This window comes from Typopeltis vanoorti, chromosome 14, assembly GCF_054136105.1.
Source record: "Typopeltis vanoorti isolate ZY-2024b chromosome 14, IOZ_Tvanoo_1.0, whole genome shotgun sequence".
NCBI classification, from domain to species: Eukaryota; Metazoa; Arthropoda; class Arachnida; order Uropygi; family Thelyphonidae; genus Typopeltis; species Typopeltis vanoorti.
In genome coordinates, this window is record NC_143562.1 from 78,236,532 (window position 1) to 78,262,305 (window position 25,774).

A 25,774-nucleotide genomic window follows, 5' to 3' on the forward strand; every position below is an offset into this window, starting at 1 on the left:
TTAGTGACGGGAATCGAACCTTTATCTGGTCCCTTTCAACGAAAGGTGAAAGAGACCAGATAAAGCCAGTCATAATATGGAGGTAGGGGGTGTTTTCACCTGGAAACTTGGGCTTTTCTTCCCCCAGAACAGAGGCAAACCTGCCCTGTGAACACGCATTGGATCATGGATTACAGTCACAAATACATCCCAGCCATATGCTGGTCCCGAGCCCAAATAAAACAGGGGGGGGCAATGGTGAACTGTAAAAAATCGTGTAAAAATCTCACCAGGAACTTTATAAATCTTATTCTTGTATGTTTGAACAGTTATCTTTAGGAAGTTTGAAATTTTTAAATATCAATATCAGCTTCTTTTGGATATGCTACAGCACCAAGGTATTTGAAGCAGTTAATTTGTACTAAAATTTTATTTTCAATCATGATTTTACTTCTAACTGGAGATGGTCCTTTAAAAACCATGATGTATGTTTTGTCTGTTGACATTTGTTTTCCAAATTCTTTAGCAATTATATTTAAGGAGTATATTGATATTTGGAGTTAATCTTCACTTCTTGCTGTGATTATCTGGTCATCAGCAAACATAAGGATATTAAATATAGTTCCACAATCCAGTTTATTATTATATTTTTCTTCCATTTTGTTACTATTTCATCTATATAGATATTAAATAAGTGGTGACACTGTACATCCCTTATAGACTCCTCTGTTTATTCTTTAATCTTTAGAGGTGCCTGTGGCATAATTAAAATTAATAACTTAACATGTATAAAACCAACAGTAATAACTTTAATGAATTAAAGGTACAAATATTTCGTACTGAGTGTAACAGTACATCATCAGTGTAGAACAAACAGTTAAAGGAATGGAACACAAAGTACAGAACAGTCGGTGGATTATCAATGAAAATTGTTGCCACATGCCAGAATATTAATATTAATAAATTATTATTAAATAATTCTCAAAAACTATTTCATTGATGGTTGCATAAGATAAGAATCTCCCAAACTTTGGGAGAGAGAAACAGTCATTTCGATTCAAATTCGGCCAATGTAAAAGGGCTTCGCAACTTTCTTTGAAAAGGCGTTCATATTTAAACTTGCATCTGTGGAGAAGACAAACTTTATCCCACTGGATATTATGTTTATTGTCAATACTATGTTGTGCTAGACCAGACTTATGAGGTTTCATGTATTCGATATAATAATGATGTTCCTTCATTCTTTTTTCCACAGAATGGCCTGTTTGTCTAAAGTATGATAAATTGCATTCGCACGGTATCTGGTAAACACCAGCTAATGAGAGAGGTGCCAATTTGTCTTTTGTAGATGGCAACGAGTGAGAAATTTTGTTGATAGGAAAATATGCAGGAATAAGATGATACTTCTTCAAAATTCTGCCAATAGGTTCTGAGATGACTGAAATATAAGGGATTGGAACTCTGCATCTGTTGAGGAATCCTGAGGTGTTGGAACATAGGACTCAATTTTCTGGCAAGCGGCAACAATTTTCATTGGTAATCCACCGACTGTTCTGTACTTTGTATTCCATTCCTTTAACTGTTTGTACACTGATGATGTACTGTTACTTTCAGTACGAAATATTTATACCTTTAATTCATTCAAGTTATTACTGTTGCTTTTATACGTGCTAAATTATTAATCCTCTGTTTATTGATTTCCATTCTGTAATTTTTTCTTTAATTCTTACAACTATTTGATAGTTTTGATACATATTAGTTACTGTTGAAAGCAACAGATTTGGAAAGTTTAGATTCTTGAGTTATGGTGCAGGTTTGTTCCTTCAGATTCTGTTGAAGGCTTTCTGGTAATCTACAAATGTTATGTTTCTATGCTGAATTCACAATGTTTCTCCATTAGGATTTTTAATGTAAAAGCTGGATCAATACATTTTAATTTTTTAAAAAAAATGGGTTGAGCCATTTTAATTATTTAATTTTTTTTTTATTTTATATTTTTTGAAGGCTGGAAAATGTGTGGGAGATTTGTTGTGACTTACTTTCCTGTTTATAAATTGGAGTTAGCTAATCTGTGAATAAGTTAACAAGTGATGATATAGCAAATAATATCTGAGAAAGCTTTTTTTAAATATAATCACATACTTTGACTGGCATGTTGTGCTTCTGTGCTACAATGAAATCTTCTTTCCCATGATTAGGTGCTGAATGAATTAAACCTGTACCTTTAGTTACTGTTACATGATACCCATCTATTAAAGGAAACTCTTTTCCTGGATACATAGGATGATGATATGTGGTATCTTTCAAATTATTTCCTGAAGAAGAGGGAAAAAAGTTTATTGATTTCTTAAAGAATGTCCACAGTGACAGTTCACATTTTTTTTAAATACTGTGAAGAAAAACAAATTAATTGAAAAGTTCAGATATTAAAATGATCATGTTTTCAGAATCCACTATAAAACAGCCATACCAATATTTTCAGATGAAAACAGCAAAGGAAAAGCTATTCCAAATTTTCAAATAAGTATAATGTGTTTATTCCTCTAACAACAATAAAATTTTTTACATATCTAGCTGAGTCATTCTTAGTAAAACAGCACTAAGAATATATAATATTAAGTATTACTAAGAATTAATCAATATCAATCAATTAATCAATTAATTAATCATGCATTTTGATTGGCATGCTGTGATCCTTTGCAATGACTTCTCATTTTCTCATTCATTCTTTCTCATGATTTCATGTTAAGAAAGATTTCTGGCATGCTTCCTTCTAAACAATTTCCTATAACCCTTTTATGGAGAGTTAGGCAACAACATTTTTATAAAAGTAATCAAATTGAAGATGAACTGGTAAATTCTCATTACAGTCAAGAATGTGGCAGTTGGTTTATTAAATGGCCCATTATAATTAACAAGGAAAGATTAGCTCATCATTTTGAGCTGCTGGACAATGGCCATGGTAACTCCACCAGAGTATTCTTTCTTTTAAGGTTACATGGTGATCAGCATTCATAGCGAAGAATTTATGGAGACACAACACACATTAAAATAATTACTTCACTTAACATTAAGAAAGTGACAATTGATGTTTTGCCCTCTGTATTGAGCTCATTATCAGAAAAACATACACATGTACAATATACAAGCTACATGCTGCTGCACTATATGAAAGTAAAATTAATCTAAATGTTTGTTAATCATTTATCCTAGCCTGACCTCTGGTGAGAAAAAAAAAAATGGAACTACATTAAACAATTTCTACAGTCCTTTTGTATTGGGATTTATTATTTTTTTTCTGTTTGGGATTGTTCTGGTTGCTATATGGCAGTGGTGTTCAACCTTTTTTACTACGCGAGCTACTTTTCTATAAAAAGTTATTCGGCAATCTACTCTCTCATATATAAGTTACTCGGCAATCTACTCTCTTATATATAAGTTATTCGGAGATCTACTCTCTTATATAGATCACGTTCCCCAACCTGATATCTGATTATGCACAAATAAACAACTAAAAACTTTATTTGTGTATTTAAAGATTTATTTATCACTTTTCATTATTTTAAAACAACAACAACAACAAAAAAAAAAAATATTGGAATAAAATATTTATTTCTCTATTTTGGAAAACCAAAGTTAGAAAAAACAACAACAGATTGATTAAAAACTACTCACAAGCTATAGGAAATGCTGGTTGATTAAAAAAAAAAGAAGTTAATGTGAAATTTGGCATTGTTTGGACCTCGCAATAATTTCATAGTCAAGTTGATATAAAGAAGTGGCCAATCGCAGAAAATCATCCAAATGATCATTTGTAATTTGGTTTCTTAATTGATTTTTTAATGACGTTCATATTTGAAAAAGTAGATTCTGACAAGTATGTCGATCTGAAACACGACAGAATATTTCGCGCAATATCAGTTAATATTGGGAATTTTTCATGTGTATACTTCTAAATGACTTCATTGTTTATTGATTTTAAATGTAAACTATTCAGAATGTTTATTATCTCAAGTTCTCCTTCAGCTTGGCTAATATCAAACAGCCCACTAATTTTATTTGAAATTTCTGTGATGTTCAAGTTTTCTTCAAACGGATTATTGATAAAAGATACTATCATTTCCGTTTTATTAAAATCTTTAAATCGCAAATTTATTTTTTCCTCAACTAATTCTATTTCACGAATAAATTATTTTAAATCATAGTGAAGCATTTCTTGATTTTGTTCAAAAAAATTTTAATAAATATGGGAGATGTCTAAATTTGCAGTCATTTATATTTTTCTTTAATAAAAGTAAGTATGGTTGGAAAGATTTTATTGAACTTAACATGTCAATTAAATTTTTATCTTTACCTTGTAACTCTAAATTTACATTGCTTAATTTCGTACAGAAATCTACTAAAAATGATAAGTGTAACAACCATCTTTTATCACTCAATTGTGGATAAATATCTCCTTTTTCATCAAAAAAAATTTTATATCGTTAATTAATACAAGAAATCACTCTAAAAATTGACTTCTGCTGAGCCAGCGAACATTATTGTACAAGAGAAGTTCACTATCATCATCTGCCTGTAATTTAAATAACCGCCATTGCAGGGCTTTTCCTCAAACAGAATTTACAATTTTAAATGTAATATCCAAAACATCTTTTGCGTTTAATCTTTTACTACACAGTACTTGTTGGTGAATAATTGAACTCAGATTTTTTAATTTACAGTGGTAAATTAAAAAATCTGGATATTTGTCTTCGTTTTTACATAATGAAATGAAGCCTGATTTATTATCTGTCATTGCAGGAGCACCATCAGTAGTAATAGACACAAGTTTAAAAAGCGGAAGTTTGTGTTGTTTCACAAATTCATCAAATGCCGAAAAAATATCTTCTCCCCTAGTCCTTCCCAATAATGGTATAATTTTCAAAAGTTCTTTTTTACTTGAATAATCTAGAAATACCATGCGAATAAATACCATTAACTGAGCAATATCAGTGAAGTCGTTTGATTCATTAAATTGTAATGAAAACGCAACACATTGGTGAATGTCTGACATTAACTGAGTATTCAGATTGGTACTTAAAATTTCAACTCTTCTCATAACCATTGTTCTTGATTTCAGATTTGCAGCTGAAAATTGCAAATCTTTAATATTCGAAATGATTTCATTTTTATTTTTAAAATCAGAAAATAAAGATTCTGCTGCTGTAAGAAATGATTCTTTTATTAACTCTCCATCAGTAAAAGGCTTTTTTGCTTTTGCTAATAAATGACACACATTCAAAGATGCAATAGTGACTGATATTGGTTTATTTATTACTTTCAAAATCACATTTTGTTGTTCGGAAAGTCCTGCCTTTGAATTTATAATTTTTGATTTACGTATTTCGGAATTTTTGGGAAAATCATATTTTGCATGTAGCAATCGAAAATGTCTCTCAATATTACCTTTTTTTTGGAATTGCTACAGATGAATTACAAATCAAAAAACAACACTTTCCATTTACCATTGTAAAGAAAAAATCCATTTCCCATGCCTTGTGAAAACGATACGTCTTCGATGTCTTTGATACACTCATGATTATCCTCAAATTAAACGAAACACATACGATGTGCTTTTGTTATACATCTACTTTTGCTATCCAGTCGTTACTGCGACATTGTAAACTTTTATTATTATGTAACTTGGTATACTTGTAATTTCTATTACTTACACGAGTCTTATGCCTAAGATATTAGAAAATTTATTTAAAATGGGACTGCGCCACTAATATCTTTGATTAGCAAAAAGAAACTCAAATATATGGCTGGTAGATTTCTCTCTCTCTCTCTCTAACACAAATTCCTACATTAAAACTTTCACAAACAGCCGTGGTCTATTCCTTTTCTTAATTTCCCGCTTTGGCCAACTCACTTAGATTCCCGCTCAACAAGTCTGATTTATTTTAGAAACAGTGCAGTTGTAAATAAACAAACAGGCAGCACTCTTTTAACAAGAAAGTCAAATGACAATTATTTACATTACTATGAATATGCACAATTTTAACATTAGGGAGATTGCTTTCTCTATCCATCTATAAAAACTCTTTAGCAAAAATTAGAACCTTCTTTCTTCAATATTAAATACTTTCTTTAATGCATAAGGTTACCTACTCTCAGTTTACAAATTTTTACTTATTAATCTTTAAGCTTACTCGTAAAGAGGTTACCTAAATCTGTGTTAAGTTATCTTTACACAATTGATATCAACCTCTAACATGCCAATTGATTATCTTATGGATAATCAATTGGCATGTTAGAGGTTGATATTTCTTAACATTAATAAACATATACCTTAAAAGTCTTTCTTGCATCAATTAATTATATAAAAGTTTTTATAAATAAAGTTTATATCTATATATACAGTGGGGTAAAAGCAGAAGGGAGAGCTAAATCTGGTGTAATGATCTTTCTACATAAATTTCTTAGAAACAATATAATCCATTACAACTTTTGAAGTGATAGAATAACAGAAATAAGAATTAAAATAGACAGAGGCTATATGACAGTAATTGGAACTTATGCACCTGAAGAAGGAAAAGAGGAGGACTCAGAAAACTTCTACACCCAACTGCAGAACATAAGATTTTAGTAATAGGAGATCTCAACACAAGAATTGGCAATAAACCATATAAACCAAACATAGGACCTATCGGAGAACTTAACTGTACTACAAATGGAAATAGATTAAGAGATTTTACTATAAGCAATAACCTTAAAATAATGAACACCTTCTTCAAATATAAAGACATCCACAGATACACCTGGGAAGCAAGAGACACAAGAAGCATTATTGATTACATAATCAGCAATATCAAAATGTCAGAAATGATAATAGATACAAGAGTATACAGAGGATCTGAAATAGAATCAGATCATTACCTTTTAATTGGAAAAATAAAATGGGAACCAAGATGGGAAACAACAAAAAAGCACAAGGAAAATAGAAATTTTGAATCTTTCAAAGTTAGACTTTTGGATGACAGTAGTATTAAAGACTTGTACCAAAAAAGAATAAAGAACTGGATGACAAGTATAAAACAAAATCAGAACATAGAAGAAGAATGGTCAAACCCAAAAACCATAATGACAAAAGCTGCAAAAGAAAGTTTAGGAACAAAGAAAAGAGGCCTTAGGGACTGGGATGATGAAATTAAATGCATTATTGAAGAAAAGAAAAAAAGCATATAAAAACTGGCTCAACCTAAAAACAATAGAATCAAAAATCGAATACAACAGAAAAAAAGCAATAGCAAAAGCAGCATGCAGGAGAATAAACAGAAACAGATGGAACAATTTTGTAACAAAATTAGAGAGACTGTACGCTCAAAAGACCTAATGCATATAAAATTCTCAAATATCTAAGCAATGAAACTAGAGAAAAAGCAGATATTAATATCATTAAAATAGAAACATGGCAAAATCACTACCAAGATCTATGGTATGATGAAAACATTCAAAACAGAAAACTATCCTTTGTAAACATCTCTGATAGAGTAAAACATCACTCTAGAAGAATTAACAGAAGCATTAACCCAAAGCAAAACAGGAAAGGCTCCAGGAGAAGACAATATAAACTTGGAACTTATCAAATATGCAGGACTTGAATTCTCACTCAGGTTACTTAACTTTTATAATATGATCTGGAAAGAAGGAAAATGCCCACAAGATTGGACCAAAGCAATAGTTATTCCCATCTACAAAAAAAGGACACAAATCTGATTGTAACAATTATCATGGAATCAGCTTACTTAGTACCTGTTATAAAGTATATGCAAAACTCTTAGCATATAAACTTAAACATATAGTAGACCCAAAATTAATAGAAGAGCAAAATGGATTCAGAAAAGGCAGGTCTTGCATAGACTCTGCATTTACATTCAAATTATTAATTGAAAAACACAGAGAAATGAACATAGAAACACACATAGCTTTTATAGATTACACCAAAGCATTTGATAAAATTATCAGAGAAAAACTATGGGAAATCCTAGAAGAATATGAAATACCAAACCAACTTTTTAGAGGCTTACATAATATATATCAAGATAATAAAATATCTGTGAAGTACAATAATTCAACATCAAGCTGGAAACCAATAAATCGAGGAGTACGTCAGGGTTGCCCTCTCTCACTGGTTTTATTTAACATATACATAGATAAAATTATAAAAGAATGGAAGATAACTAATGAAGGAGGATTCAAGATAAACCGTAACACCAGATTAGCTACTCTTCTTTTTGCTGATTATTTCCAAATAATCTTTGGAAATAATGAAGATGAACTACAAAAATCATTATGCAGTCTAAATAATCTGATAAAAACATATGTATGGAAATATCAACAGACAAAACAAAAGTCATGGCCTTCAAAGGCCATGAACTTATTGCTAATCCAATAAGAAGCAAAATAGTAATAAACAACAAAATAATAGAGCAATTAAATACATTCAAATATTTAGGTTGCACAATGTCATATGAAAATGAAGTTGAGATAGAACCAAAGATATCAAACTTTTTAAAAGTAACAGGCATTATAAATAAAATTTTTAAACCCAATTACGTACAAAAACACACACGAATAAGAATCTACGATACAGTTGCTAAACCAACCTTACTTTATGGCAGTGAGATATGGACAATAAAAAAGGCAGATGAAAGAAGAATTGAATCATCCAAAATGAAATTTCTGTGCAGAACTGAAGGAGTCACAATAATGGACAAAATGAAAAGCAGCGAAATCAGAAAAAAACTTGGAATTACAACCTCCCTAAATGAAACAGTGATTTGCTATAGAGAAAAATGGAAAGAACACATATTAAGAATGAATAGAAGCAGAATACCTAAACAAATTCTAAATTACCACTCGATGCAGAGGAAGACCCTTAAAAAGATGGAATTGAGTCTAGAACAGGCCTCTTAGCCTATAAGCCTGGAAAGGAAGAAGATATAAAAGTTTTGAACTTACAAAGGCTCTGTAGCTCATATTCAGTCAAAAGTCTTTCACTAAAAGTTCTATAGCAATTCTTTAGTCTCAGATCTTCTTCAGGAAATTCTGGCTCAGCTGCATCACATCAGGAACGTAGCGGGCTGGGCTCATTCGGCTCCGGCAAAAGAAAGACTTAAGAGCGAAGGTGCTTCGAGAAATTTGCCTTGCCCTTTCTCCTCTGCTTGGGCTTGCCGAAAATGCCTGGATGACTGCCTTCTTTTTCTGCCGTTTCAACAGCTAGAACTGCCACCAACAGTTAACTGGATCCCTCTCTGGCCTGGAAACTTTTCTCCGGCAATAGGAACTCTTCCTTTCAGCAATTTGAAACCTTGTCTGTGGTCTAGAAGTAGTCTCTCTGTGGCGACGTCTCGAACTGAGAAGCTCCTTTCCGGAAGCGGGAAACTCCTTTCTCAAGCAAGGTGAATTCGGGCAGCCTCTCTGTCTCCCTGATGGTGACTCTGGACTGGGCAGCCTCCTCTCTCTGACAGCAATTCTGGAACCGGGACCCCTTCTGCTTGCTTCAGTCCCTTTTTATTAGGCCTCCTCTGAGACCTCGCATGAAGTTTGGCAACCCCCGAAGAATCGGTATGAGTCTTTCATCTTAAGGTTCAAGTTCGGCATGCCTTTTGTTCTCCTCCGCTTTCTTTTGATTGTAAGTTGCCGGCCATCGGAAAGTTGTTTGAACTCTTTCTGACTGACTTCGATGATGTTTACACTTAAGAGCCTGCAAGCCTTTCTCATACATACAAGTTTCAATAACAATCTTTCTAATGCCACCATTTACAGTTTTGGCGACAAAAACATTGCCTTTGTTTTTAACGCTCTAACATATTCTTATTAAAGCAGTATATATAGTTTGCTTCAAAAGAGTTATTTACAAAAACATCTAATACAAACTATACCGAGACAAACAAAGTTTATTTTTTTACAATATTCACATGGGACTTAATCTAAGTAAAACATCGATGTAATGTGCTTTGGAATATTTAATATTTAAGCTACAATCGAGTTTTTACACTTTGCTTATAATCGTATTCACTCAGCTCGCTGTTTGACTTCCACTGATCCAAATTAATTCATTTACCCGGACTTATAAGAAAATTACTGATTTGACAATTTTAACGAAAAATAAATAAACAATAGCAATAAATACACTTAAAGCAAATTAAAAATAATACAAAATAATGATAAATAAAATATTATGTTTTCAGTTTTAATTAAATTTGTAAGTAAGGAGGAATACACAAGAGATCGACCAAAAATCGACGGGTTGAACACCTTGCTATATGGATTGAAGATGGGTCTTCAACATTCTTGGAACAATTAATCCATCATTTTTGTTCAGATTTGGATGATGTTTCAGCATTTCACAAGCTTTTTTGAATTTTCTTTCAAGCCAGGTTTTGGTGCAGTGTAGGGACTTAGTGCCTTTCCAATCTTTTCTCGCGAGAGGTCAGGTTAGGGTAAATGATTAACAAATTTAGATTAATTTTACTTTTGTATAGTGCAGCGGCATGTAGCTTGTATATTGTACATATGCATGTTTTCCTGATGATGACTTCAATACATAGGTCAAAACATCGACTGCTACCTGCTTAAGGTTAAGCAAAGTAATTATTCTAACATGTGTGTTGTGCCTCCATAAATTCTTCACTATGAATCTATCAGTGTGCAAGCCCTATGTTGTTTAAGCACACATACACACATATTGAATTGTGAACACTGACAGGGGGACAAAATAATGCTCCTGCTTTGGGGTAAACTGAAAGAAGTAACTAGTTACAGCTATGACCTACTAAATAAATGCTATCATTATTCATCCTTGATTACTATTCTATTTATAGTGTCATTTTAATCACCAAATGAAACAAAATAACATAAAAAAAAATAATAAATAAATAAATGTGAATTTTAAAACTAAAGTCAAAAAAGAAATTGGCACAGATAGTTACTCAAACTAAACAAAAGAGTATTACAAAGTTTGAAATACTAGAAAGCAAATGCTACTGCACATGGGATGGTGCTTAAATTTACAGATAAATATATTCTTACTTTGCTTGAATATCTGGAGCAATATAATATACAGCAACAAAGCAAATAGATTTTTTTTTTTTTTCAGTTTGCTGCCAGATGAATGTCTTTCTATATTTCTTCCATTTTAGATAATCTTGTGCATTGCTACTCCAATAAATATCTATAACATATTTTTATCTCATGTTATCTCATTGCTGGCCTACCTATTCTCAAATGTCTAGTTCTGTCCATCCTGTGGTTCTCTTTGTCCACTTGTCATTCATTCATTCCCATCACATGCCCTATCAATGCCATTTAGTGACTTGTATTACTGTTACAATGTCCATTATCTTTGTTTCCTTATCCACTTATTAGTCTTTCTATCTAATATGTTAGTCCTAGAATGGGTTCTTCCATGTTACGCTATGTTTTCTCTTCTAATGTCTTTTAGTAAGACACCAAGCTTCACTACCATATGTTACCACTAGTAGTAGACATTGGTAGTCAATCTTGCATTTTAAACATTTCAGTAAATTTCCTTTAATATCTATACTGGTTAAAATCTTTTCATTATGATATTCTGAGTGCATTTTTGTTATCTACATTTAGGATCATGTGACAAATTATTATTACAATGCTAGTAATAATTTGTCACATTTATATGTACTTATTATTTCAATCTGTTTTTGATTTATTTCTATATGTCCTCTTTCTCAAGTGTTTCCAATATATATTATTTTGAATTTGTCCATATTTATTTGTAGACCTATTACAAGACTTACTTCATTTAATGCTATAATCATATGCTCTAATTCTTTTGGTGATGTTACTATTAACAATATCACTGGTGAACTGTAGATTATTCGAATATTATCCATCATATTTAATCCTCTTTTCTTGAGTTTTCTTATGAGTATTCACTACAAATCAGAAATTAGCCACCCTTTTAAAACCCATAAAGATTTGTGCTAATATAGAAATATTTGAATATCACAGCATTGTATACAGCTCCCATGCTAAATATAATCTCACTCAGGAACATTTCAAAGACTTCAATCCCTATTCCCAAGATGAGTCCTTGGAGGTGTCACATAATAATAATCTAGCTACCAATAATAAAAACAAGACCCAAAATAAAAATCCCAGAATGTCAAAAACTGAAATTGCAATCCATGCTTTGGAAAATATACATAAACCACAAATTCAAAAAGCATCTTTTTCTCAAAATACGACACAATGCTTGAAATGGCTGATACACCATTAATTTTATAATTTATTTATTTTTTTTTTATATTGATCCCATACATGGGAGGTCAAAAGACCTATAAGTATATCAGTGCCACGTGTGAGGTGCAGATGAGAACAGAGATTAATGCCTTTTTTTTTTTTTTTTTTAAGTTGCAAGTTGTAATTGTTTGGGAATAATTCATGAGGAAAGCTGTTACAGAGATGGATGGAATAAAAGAGGAGAAGCAGGTTCAGTGTATATGAAGTTGCATAATTAAGGGATGCTGGATAGTAGCTGCTGCTCTTGCACTAACAGGTGAAACTGAAAGTGAAGGAATGATAGTTGCCAATTCACTGAATCAGTGACCATAATCATAATCTCAAAAATACTGCATCTGTAAGAGAGGAATCATCAATGAGCCTAAATGCTGCCTCTGGAGAGCATCAAGGATTTTTAAGGTCCTACCACAAACACGTGAGCAGTATTCTAAGCATGGACAGATTTGAGATTCGTATATAGTTAGGAGTTGGTTGGATGTAAAATATCCTTTTGAACGAAAGAGAAGGTCCAGTTTCTTGGATGCTGGGGAGACTGATGTGATGTGTTTATGCAAGGAACTGGTAAACATTAGTCCAAGCAGAGAGAGAGATCTGATATTGTCTGGTGATTTGTGTGTTACTGAGGGTAAGGATAGGTGAGCAGATCTCTTTTGCGAGAGAAATTTGGTTGGTTGGTTTATGGTTTTTTGGCACAAGAACAGTGAAGGTTACAGCAATACATAAATAGGCAAAGACAAACTAAGAAATAATATGCAGGTACAAAAACCAAGCCAACCAATGCAGTATATACATATAAATAAAATTACAGCAAAGGTTAGATAAATAGTCAAAGAGAAATTAGTAACCGATATGCATGCACAAAAATTATGTTTAACAATGCGGTATCTACATATAAAGAAAATTATAACAATACACAAGGTTAAAGACTACAGCAGTACATAAATAGACAAATTAGTAAGCATTATGCATGCACAAAAATTAAGTTTGTCTATAAGAATATAAGCTTTGTATTACATGATACTATGGCAATTGATGTGAAGTCATTAGCCTCTATTCACAAGTAGTATAGTTGTGAATAGAGGCTAATGTTTGCATGTGAAGTTACTTCACATGCAAACTTTGTTTGATTACACTTGGATAAAGGATGAAACCAAGAATATAATTTCTTGGCATCTTTAATTTATAGGTATCAATTCTTGAGCCATCAATATAGATTAGCAAGAAATTGGAGTGGGCTGCTCTGTGCATTAAACAATTGTTGGTAGATAGATGGAGTATGAAACTTATGCAGTTGACAAAGTGAGAGGTTGCAGGAATGTAAATCTGCTATGAAAGGATGCTGTTATATTTGGTGAAGGCAATGTTGTCAACATTCATGCCAACAGCTTGCACAGTCTCTTCAACATGCATGACAAAATGATGTATGGCAGTTTGACATGTGTGACATTAAGCTTCCCAAAGCAGAGAAAAGAGATTAGTCCTTGTAGGATGATTTGAAAGGGACTATCTTTAGGGCATAATTAAGAAAACTGTTTCCATCTAAGTAATACAGCCAGTTCATATGCATCAACATAAAGACTTTGAGTGGGTGATGTGTGAAAGGTACTAGTGGCTATCCATATACCCTGATGATGGATGGGATCCAACCATCACAGGTTATTCTGCCTTGCAGAACCATAGACAAGGAGATCCATAATCCAGCTTTGAAGATATAAAGATGAAGATATGCAAGATAAAGATGAAGCAATGAAGATCGATTGGCATCCCCATTCAGTAGAGGAGAGAGTGTGAAGGAGATTCAATGCTCTCTTGCACTTTTCTCTTAGTTGATGAATGTGTACAAGGAATTAAGTTTTCTGTCAAAGATGAGTCCAAAGAACTTGGCTTATGTTGCTACTGGAATAACAGTTCATACCAGTCTTAATTCAGAATCTAGGCGAAGAGTGTGTTTTCTACAGAAGTGTACACAGACACTTTTTTCTGTTAAAAATCTGTACCCATTATTTATTAAGAGTAGATAGAGAAACATGATCAACTGCCTGATGAAGTTGTCATTCAGTTACCCTCCTGTTACGAGAGTGACAGTAAATTGTGAAGTCATCAACATATAGAGCATTGTCTACAGTGGGAGAAAGTGATTGAGTTAACTTAAGTTGTTATTTAACTTAGTGCTATTTTTTTTTTCTGTTCATTTGTTGTATCACCTTATGCATAAAACTGCATGAAATATGTAGACTCAATTGCTACATTAGCTGAGTCTACTTTACTTGAAGGAATAGTAATAGAAATTTTGAAAAGGAATGTTATTTATATAATAAGCAATATTAGTGATATAATGAGGAACTACATGAAAGCATAATTTCAGAATAATCATATAATATGCACATAAGTTTTATACAGAATGCCTGCAGCAATGGACATATTATAAGAAATCAGTGTCAAATAGTAATAAATTAAAAGATGATTCTATCCCCCATGCCTCTCTCTCTCCTGTATAAAAACACAAGCAGCTGCTGGTGAACATCCATTCATTGTCCAACGTCAAACCTACTGAACCAAACTCTTGACTTTCTGTTCTTCTTTTTCATTCTCTCCATCTTTTCTTTTTCCCTGGAACAGTCTTGCTCACCTACTATATACCAAGGCCTTTAGATATTCAAGAAAAACATCAAGTCTCTCTTTCTCTACTTAACCTTTTGCTTACATCAGGCATTGTTGTGCAGTCCAAGTAAGAACAAAAGGAAATGTTTATCATAGTTTGCTACAGTCAATTTCTTTCAGCATAGCATTGTGCCTCTGGGACTTTTCGGTAAACTCCTTTATTATAGTGAACAAGTTTGTTACAGTGGTGTCTGCAATAGTGAAAGCCTACTGTGCTATAGGTTTTTTTATAACTTCTTTTGCACCAGGTTAATATAGTGCTCTCTCAATTATCCAAGGAGCCTTTAATTAATACCCGTGAATAGGTTAGTGTGTCAAATGACTTTATACAGCACCATGTAAATTGTACCTTCAGTTATTTGACCAGCTGTCACATTTTGAGCTGTTTCATTCTCAACACAACATGGGATTGCTCTGATTGAATAGAAGGTGTTTGCTCTCTTTTGGTTTCTGCCTGGTCTCTAATGAGAAACAAACAATTTTAGCCTTGCTACAAGTATCTCATACTAGTAGGCTTAATATACTAGGCTATGGCCAACCAAAAAGCTGTTGGGTTTGAATCCTACTATGGAATGGATTTTTCTGTGTGACTTCAGATGGTAGACAATATTTGTTCTCTGGTATGAGACTTGAAATGGCTTCAGCAAATATCATGTTTAGTCACTGGTGAAGAGTTTCCAGATGATTTAATCCTTAGCCTACCCATAAATAGTAATACACGTACAATATACAGTAATACACATATTTCATTAAATGCACATAAAAAACTTGACCAAGTAAAATCCTTTAAAGAAACATAATGATAAGCAATGTGTTCACATGAGCTACCACCATCATACAGCAAACATTGATGGTATTATGTAAATATGCTTATGCTCTTTCAGAGACAATATTTTATTTGTGATTCCTCTTATTTAAAATATGACATCACTGAAAGTCACACATACCATCATGACTTTCATTTATGTCATATTTTAAATTTAAATAAGAGGAATCACAAATAAAATATTGTCTCTGAAAGAGCATAAGCATATTTACATAATACCATCAATTTTTGCTGTATGATGGTGGTGGCTCATGGTAGTGTACAAGGTAATTAACAGAGATTCAGTCTGAAAAGCATGTTAGTTGACAGTTAATAATATATATTCTGTAAATATGCTTATGCTTTTTCAGAGACTATATTCTATTATGGTTCCTCTTATTTAAAATCTGGCATAATTGAAAGTCACGCATACCATCATGACCTTGAGCATACAAGGTAATTGACTGACATTCAATCTGAAAAGTATGTCAGTTGACAGTTGATAATATGTATGTTACAAAGAATGAATTTTGCAACCCTCCTGGATTCAAAAGTGAGTCTTATTACTATTTTCCCTACACTAATTGGAATATTGCAATAATCTATCAGCAAATTAGGAATGTTAAAGATACCAAGCTATTTTAAACCTGGTTTTACTCCATTTCCCAAGTAAGCAAACAGACAAATAAGTCAAGTTTGCGCCTGCACGTAATGCAAGTCTAGCTGACCCTGCAGGTAGTGCAAGACCAAGGTAACTCATGGTAAAAGTAGAGTAAGCTCTGATCACTAATCTTAATATTTACCCATAATGCAAAGCACATCTCCTGGAGGAGATGTATGATGCTTTGTATTAAAGGCAAGGGGCCACTACTCAGACCGGTTTTGACCTTTATTGAGGTCTCATCAGTGGGAGCCAGGCTAGAAATACCAAGATTTTAGTAATACAGAGCTTATGAGTATTTTACCAGAACGAGTTACCATAAGCTGTTTTAACCTTATTAAATAAAAATCTCAGGAGGAGATATAAATGTAGAAAGTATTTTACCTTGGGTATAATAAATGTTAAAGATACCAAGCTGATGAGACCTCAATAAAGGTCGAAACTGGTCTGGGTAGTGGCCCCTTGCCTTTAATACAAAGCATCATCATACATCTCCTCCAGGAGATGTGCTTTGCAATATGGGTAAATATTAAGATTAGTGATCAGAGCTTACTCTACTTTTACCATGAGTTACCTTGATCTTGCACTCTGCAGGGTCAGCTAGACTTGCATTACGTGCAGGCGCAAACTTGACTTATTTGTCTGTTTGCTTACTTGGGAAATGGAGTAAAACCAGGTTTAAAATAGCTTGGTATCTTTAACATTTATTATAACCAAGGTAAAATACTTTCTACATTTATATCTCCTCCTGAGATTTTTATTTAATAAGGTTAAAACACCTTATGGTAACTTGTTCTGGTAAAATACTTATAAGCTCTGTATTACTAAAATCTTGGTAGAGGAGAAAAAATGGCGGCCCGTGTGTTAGTGTTTTGTGTAGTGTATTATTGATGATGAAATTAAAGAGTCAGCTGAGTCATTGTGTTGTTAATTAGTGGCGATAGTTTTGAATGATAAATGATATATACAGAGGTAAGTGTTCTTCATTTTCTAAGGTTTTTTAAGGTGAAATATTTGCTACCGTTGCTGGTAGATCGATTTGATCTACGGGATATATATATAATAGAGTAACATTTTATTGCTGGTAGACACCTAAGAGTGTCTACGGGATCTGCTAGTGGACCCTCAAAAGTTCACAGGATTGTCTTTGCCTGCTCGGGGCACCTGAGGGACCTCTACTCTTTCTCCATCTGTGTATCAACACATTTTTATTTCTTGAAATGACAAAACTTCTAAATGAGACCCAATTCGAAGAAGTCTACAGGGAATTCCTCAGACTGGGAAAGCTACTGAGTGATAACTGGCCGGGAAAGGTTAAACTGTATGACACGTTTCCCCCTGAATGTGTCTCAGACGCTGTCGCTGAAGATCATTTAGAGTCGATGCCTTCTACTCCTTCAGACTTTGCAGAAGTGCGTGCTCACAAAGTCGTCGCTGAAGATCATTTAGAGTCGATGCCTTCTACACCTTCAGACTTTGTAGAAGTGCGTGCTCGCAAAAAGCGAAGAACAACAGAAGAACCGCACAATGACAATACTGTAATGGAACAGGATTCTCAGGGTTCGGACGCCGCTACCTCTCCCAAAGAAAAGGTGCCTCCGGTCATCCTTAGAGAAAAACAAAAGTGGGCAGCTTTACGATCCACAATGTCCAATCTGCATATTGGCTTCATTAAGGCCAAAAACATGGATGAAGGCATAAAGATTCAGCCAGCAACAGTGACAGACTACAGAAGGTTGACCAAGGAACTGGACAACAGAGGCATCCAGTATCATACCTTTGCGCTCAGTTCAGAAAAAAATTTAAAAGTAGTCCTTCGTGGTGTCTGTGAAGACATTGACACAGCAGAAATCGCTGCTGACCTAAATTCTCAGGATCTGCCACCAGTCAAAGTGAGCAGAATGTACAAAGCAGACAAAACTCCCATGCCATTAGTCCTTGTTGAGATTCACAAAATATATAAGGATATCTACAACTTAAAAACAGTCTGTGGTCTCATCGTCACACCGGAACCACTCCGTAAAAGATCATCTTCTGGGCAGTGCCACAGGTGCCAAAAGTTTGGCCATGCCCAGAATCTATGCCGAGCAGAATATAGATGTTTAAAATGTGGAGACAGCCACCCAACCAATACCTGCACTAAGCCAAGGACCACCTCGGCCAAATGTGCCAACTGCAGTGGCCCTCATCCGGCGAACTACAAAGGATGTACTCAACACCCAAAGAACAGACGGATGGAGGCAATCAATCAGCCCTCCTCCTACAGTACAAGAACACCAGCGGCCCAGACATCAAAACCGGAGACTCATCGACCACAGTCGGAGACCTCCAACCAAAAGCAAACAAGAAGTTATGCCGATGTGACCCGTACAACTAGGCCAATTCCAGACCAAAATCAACCAAGAGCACCTAAAAACCTAACAGCTATTATCACGGCCTCACTAGCAAACATGCTACAAAATTTTAGCCTATCAAACCCTACTGAAACCTCCACTAAAAGATTTCTTCGTGAAACACAGGTCATCCTCACAGCTCTCATAAATGAATAGTAACAAACTCATTCCAGCATCTCTTCAAATAGTTGCTTGGAACGCAAATGGCCTCAAAAACAAAATCCTGGAACTCCGTGCCTTCACATCTAGGTATCAGCCAGATGTTATTCTAATCAGCGAAACTCATCTAAGACCCTCAGACAACCCTACAATAAGTGGCTATCACCTATACAGAAATGACAGACTACTCTACAGAGGTGGTGGCACTGCCATCTTCATTAAAAACTACATTAAGCACCACTCTGTGAGCATTCCTTCAACCACTAACCTTGAGATCACAGGAGTGGAAGTAGTCACCAGCTCCACTGACAAACTGAAAATCTACTCAGCTTACAACCCTCCCCAAAAATCTCTTCTTCACTCTGATCTAAATGCCATCTTAGGCATCAGAGGGCCCACCATTATTGCCGGGGATCTGAATTCCAAGCACCCTGCCTGGAATTGTTCAACCACAAACAAGAATGGTTGCATCCTTTTCAATTACTTAGGATCAAGCAATGCTGTTGTGGCAGGCCCCACCGAACCAACTCATCTCAGTACATTCGGCACTGCTGATATCCTGGATATAGCTATCCTGCAGGATATTAAACTTCAGTACAGTATCATTTCTATGGATGAACTATCATCCGATCACAATCCAATACTGCTGCAGCTGGGAAATCAGGAATTCCTGTGTCCTCCTTCTCACTCCTACATTGTATGGGAAAGACTGTCAGCCGCACTCAAGGATCATATTGGACCTGTTCCTCACATACGCACAAAAGAAGAAGTAGAAACTGCAGTTACAAATCTCACACAACAAATAAATTCTGCTATAAAGGTAGCTTCCTCCTACAAAACTGCCCGCAAGCCAGATCGTTTGCCTGAAGACATCATGAACTTAATCAGAGATAAAAACAGAGCTCGAAAGAGATTCCGTAACACGTGTGCACCACAAGACAAAACAAATCTAAACAGACTAAATGGGGCAGTAAGAGATGCACTGAAAGCTCACAGAGACTATGTATGGGATGAAAAGTTATCCTCCATTTCACCTAGTGATCACTCCATCTGGGGACTACTGAAAAATACCAAAAACAAAGGCAGATCCCTTCCCCCAATATTAACTGATCAGGGCCTTGCTCACACAGATGTGGACAAAGCAGAGGTTATAGCGCACAGCTTAGAAGAGCAATGCAGGCCTTCGTATGGAAACCTTGACTTAGACCACATACATAAGATTCACAGCAAGGTCAGACACTCACTCAAACTTCCTATCACCAGCACTGACCATATTGCATCAACATCACCTGCTGAGATATATGACATTATTAAAAATTTAAAGAACAAAAAAGCTCCTGGACCAGACGGCATTACTAATCGTGTGATTAAACTTCTGCCCCGGAGGGCAGTAGTGTACCTGACCAGTATAATAAATGCAATTTTAAGATTTCACTATTTTCCTTCCACCTGGAAACTGGCTGACGTAATTCCCATACATAAGCCAGGCAAAGACTCACACCTACCCCAAAATTATCGTCCAATCAGTCTCATCTCAAATCTGGGTAAGGTTGCAGAGAAGGTCATCCTCTCACGACTTCAAACCTCAATAAATGACCTAAACATCCTTCCAAAAGAACAGTTTGGTTTTAGGCAACACCATAGTACTACCCAGCAAATCCACAGAATTGTTGAATACATCACAACCAGCTACAACTGGCGCCAGTGCGCAGGTGCTGTTTTCCTAGATTTATCCAAAGCATTTGACAAAATCTGGCATTTTGGACTCCTGCACAAGCTTATCTCAGCCGGCATCTCACCTAAAATGGTTCATTTAATCCACTCATATCTTCAAAATAGATCAATGCAAGTAAAAATCAACGGTTCTACATCCTCCCAGCGCCACATCTTTGCTGGAGTGCCGCAGGGATCTCTGCTGGCTCCATTGCTGTTCTCTGTATACATGTCAGACATCCCACACAATCCGATGACTTCCATTTTGGCCCTATATGCAGACGATACGGCAATACTAACCAGATCTCTCAGACCCCTTTTCATTACCAGAAAGCTTCAAGAAAACATTCTAAAGCTGGAGGGTTGGTTCTCTAAATGGAGATTGGAAGTCAACCCCCAGAAAAGCTCAGCCGTTCTTTTCTCAAAAAGGCCAATGTCTCCTGTAGGAGATTTGTTACTATTCAATATTAAAATTCCCTGGCAGTCAGAAACAAATTACCTGGGTGTAATTCTCGACAAAAAGCTATCTTTCAATCAACACACCAAGTCTGCATGCACAAAGGCATCTAAAGTCATAGCACAGATCTATCCGCTAATTAATAGAAATAGCAAGCTCAGCAACAGAATCAAATTGCAGCTATACCAGTTGACGATTCGTCCTATAATCACCTATGCCTCTCCGGCCTGGAGCCACACCTCTAATGCTAACATCATCAAAATACAGCGAGTGCAGAACAAGTGCCTGAGAATGATTTTGAATGCTCCGTGGTATGTTAGAAACATTCAACTCCACAGAGACACAAATATTCCCTATATCTTCTCTTTTCTACGATCCTTAGCCACCAAGTTTTTCCTAAAGACGTCCACACATCCCAACGATTTGGTTCAACAAGCTACAGCATACGATCCAACGGACATATTCAAATACAGAAGACCAAAAGCTATATTGGCCTCCTTTAGTGATGCATAATCTCCATGCCCAATCAGGGCGAGCATTCTGCTCATAAATTTTACCTTCACTGCAACCACAACAGATAGCGGGGAATATGAAAAGCATCTTGCTTCACCCCTAAAGACATAAATGTCAATTGTCAAATCTTGGTATTTCTAGCCTGGCTCCCACTGATGAGACCTCAATAAAGGTCAAAACCGGTCTGGGTAGTGGCCCCTTGCCTTTAATACAAAGCATCATACATCTCCTCCAGGAGATGTGCTTTGCATAATGGGTAAATATTAAGATTAGTGATCAGAGTTTACTCTACTTTTACCATGAGTTACCTTGGTCTTGCACTACCTGCACGGTCAGCTAGACTTGCATTACGTGCAGGTGCAAACTTGACCTATTTGTCTGTTTGCTTACTTGGGAAATGGAGTAAAACCAGGTTTAAAATAGCTTGGTATCTTTAACATTTATTATACCCAAGGTAAAATACTTTCAGCAGATTAGGAAAATAGCTATCATACTGGTAATCCTTAATTGGTATTAGATCATCTTTTTATATTACTGCACATATTTAGGTCATAAATTGATTTAATTTATCCAGTAGATGCTACTGTATCAATCAAGGATTACCAATATGGCAGTCATTTTCATAATGCACAATGTGATCAAGCAGATAAATAAAATTTGTTTTACCAGATTATCTAACCTTTTTTTTGCAAGTTAGATAATCTGGTTTAGTACACAATTTCATAATGGGAAAATCAACAAAAGGTCAACAAAATTCACAAGACTGTAATCACTGACAATGCTGCACAAAACAAAATGTAACATATACCTTGTTTTTATTGTGGCAATTTAGAATCAAGTATATTTTTAGCCATTCTTATACTGATTGTATCTATGTGCTGTTTCACTCTGATTCTTACAAATATATTTTTTCTGTGATTAATTTGAGAAGGGCTGAAAAATGTTACTGGCACAAAAACCTTACTTCACAAAAATATAATAAATATAATTTATAATTTCATGTTAGCAAAAAAATTGTCATTTCTAGCAGAATAATGAACAAATAGAATTCTTATTGCTTTTTATTATTTTTTCATATTAATCCTCACAAAAAAGGTTGTTAAGCTATATCACATTAATACTTTTCTGTAGATGGACATGACAAAAAGGGGACAAAGCTATATATATATATATATATATATATAGGATGATCAAAATTAAAGTATTTCTGTTTAAGGCCTTATGGAGCACCATCCAGTGATCCAAATGCTGTGAAACTTTGCAGAAATACATTGTGTACCATGCAGAAGCAAGACCTGAAGAAAAAAAAAAAAAAAAAATTACTGTTAATATCATTAACAGTAATGGCACTAGGGGGCGCTTAAGGGTCAGAGCTGTATAACTGAAATGAGACCTCCACATAGCGTTTAAAGGAATGTGAAGAACTGACCAGGGCTTCTGACCTAATATCCAATCTTCACCTTCTCGTGGTGCAGCCTGTTGGGTATCGACCTGGATACTGAATGAACGAGGATGGGCTGGCAATTTGGGATTCAGCCAACCAAATTGTATTCTTATTGGCTTAAACCAATATACAAAATGATGGTACAACAAGACAAAATTTCATGCCGGCTGGGGCATCGCCCGGTTAAACAAAGGTCCCCGTTGTTTTCGTCAGGGAACCAGGGCGAACAGCGAAAGGTCAGCTACTGGAACAAATCTGAAAACACACCTCAACTCAACATGACCAGAGTTAAAGATCTGTACTATCAACATAAGAAACCTGCATGGCAAAGAAATGAAGCTAGCTGAGTAATTAGATAAGTACCATATCGACATAATAGGGATGACTGAAACAAAAAAGACAAAAACTGGTGAGATCTTTCTGAGCAATAAATACAAAATGTTATATTCAGGCAATGACAATCAAGGAAAAGAAGGAATACCCATAGTATTCAAAACAAAATACGAGGCTAATATCAGAATGGGGAATTGGACAATGAGACTTATTTGTGACTACGGTCACACAGAAGGTTCTACTAAGGTAGAAGCGGAGGAATTTTTTGAGGCTTTAGAAAAAGCAACTGACACAATGAAAAAGGAAAATTGGTCCTTGTTGGGGATCTAAATAGCAGAGTAGGAAATGATTGTCAGACATACAAAAATATATTGGGAAAATTTGGAGAAAAGAGCAAAGCTAATAATAATGGCAAATATCTGTTTAATTTCTGCTCAGGACATGGACTGGTTATTACTAACACCATGTTCCAACATAAAAATGTGTACAAATTCACATGGAGAGAAGAAGCAAGGAATAAGAAAAGTCTCATTGACTATGTTATTGTTGATAGTGATGTTTTCTCACTGGTGCAGGACAACAGAGTGTACACAGGATTTGAAATTGGAAGTGATCACTATTTAGACTTGAGCAGGATAAAATTGAATTTCATATTGAAAAGAATAACATGTAAGAAAGTTTTAAAGCGAATAAAAGTTCAGAAGCTCTCAGATGTGAACTGTAGACTAAAATACACAAACATTATTGAAAAAAAAATTAAAGAGTTTGAGAACAGGAACCAAACCTTGGAGTTTCAGTAGACCGCCTTGAAAAAAAAAAACAAAAAAAAAACCTGATTGATTCAGCCAGAGAGGTATGTGGTGAGGTAGTCTGCAAGGATAGAAAAATCAGAACTCCATGGTGGACACAGGAAGTTAAAGAGGCAGTGAAGGAAAAGAAGAATGCATATCAAAAGTTCCTGGCAAATAAGTCAGCTTGTGCTCTTAGAGAATATAGAGACAAATGTAAGAAAGCTAAACACTGTGTAAAATTAGCTAAACAAAAGTCATGGGAGGACTTTGGCAAGAACATCGAAAATAAATATCAAGAAGGTGGTAAGATATTCTGGAGGTTGTTGAAGAAGCTAAAAATGGAGGAAAGAGTACTGTAAAAGGAGTTAGAGATGATAAAGGTGACATGAAAATGGGAGAAAAAGATATCCTTGAAGTATGAAGTAATTTACTTCGAAAACATGCTAAATGAAACAAGCAGTGATAGCACAGTGGTAAAAAACACTCAACAAGCATACAGTCAGGAATACATATCCATACTTGAAGTATAAAGAGCTATCAAAGGCTTGAAATGTGGAAAGGCAGAAAGAGTAGATGATATTCGACCAGAAATGCTGAAGTATGGTGGTATAAAAGTCTTACAGTGGCTGCACTGCATAGTTCAGAAAGCCTGGACAGAGGAACGAATTCCGGATGATTGGAGTAGAGCTCTAATAGTACCCATATATAAAAAGGAAAATAAAACTGAATGTGAGAATTACAGAGGTATTTCCCTACTGAGTGTTCCTGGCGAGATCTATGCACGTATACTTGAGAAACGGTTGAGAAGAATTGTGGAAGAAAAGCTTGGTGAAAAACAAGCTGGATTCAGGCTAAATAGAGGCTGTCAGGATCAGATCTTCACTTTATGACAAATAGTTGAGAAAGCATGGGAATATAATAAAGATCTGTATTTAAGTTTCGTCGATTTGGAAAATGCATATGACAAGGTGCCAAGAGAGAAGCTATTCAATATGCTACAGTTATATGGTGTCAATGGGGCATTATATCAAGCAATGCTTAGTCTTTATTCGAGTTGTAAGTCAGCAGTCAGAACTGAAAGAAGTACAGGAAGACGTTTTAATGTTAAATCTGGTGTGAGACAAGGATGTACATTATCCCCTCTGTTATTCATTATCTATATGGATCACATTATGAAGGAAAGTGGTATGAAACATGATACAGAATTGGAGATGTTAATGTCAGCTCTTTGCTTTATGCGGACAATGTTATACTTCTAAATAAATCCTCTACAAGTTTGCAAGATTCTCTGACTAAATTGAATAACTGTCATAATAGATCTTTGTCTTTTTAATGCTGTATACAGCATTAAAAAGACAAAGACAATAGATAGAATTGTTGAAAATGTCAACTGTGTTGTGAATGGGGAACCTGTGAAACAAGTAAAGCATTTCAGCTACTTAGACACGATTTTTAGTGAAGATGGTAAATTAAATATGGAAATAGACAACAGAATCAACAAAGCTGGTATGGTAAGAAGTCAACTGAATAAATTCATATGG

The 25,774-nt window shown here is 34.8% G+C and overlaps 1 protein-coding gene across 2 annotated transcripts in view; it reads right to left on the reverse strand.

Annotated features, from left to right (window-relative positions):
* The window catches only part of IleRS-m (Isoleucyl-tRNA synthetase, mitochondrial), a 384,064-nt gene that overhangs the window by 196,979 nt on the left and 161,311 nt on the right, over positions 1 to 25,774 (reverse strand). For both annotated transcript variants that reach the window (XM_090403396.1, XM_090403397.1), the window contains exon 10: positions 2,122 to 2,294. In XM_090403396.1, coding sequence (XP_090259522.1) covers positions 2,122 to 2,294 — 173 coding nt within the window. The remainder of the gene's footprint in view (positions 1 to 2,121; positions 2,295 to 25,774) is intronic.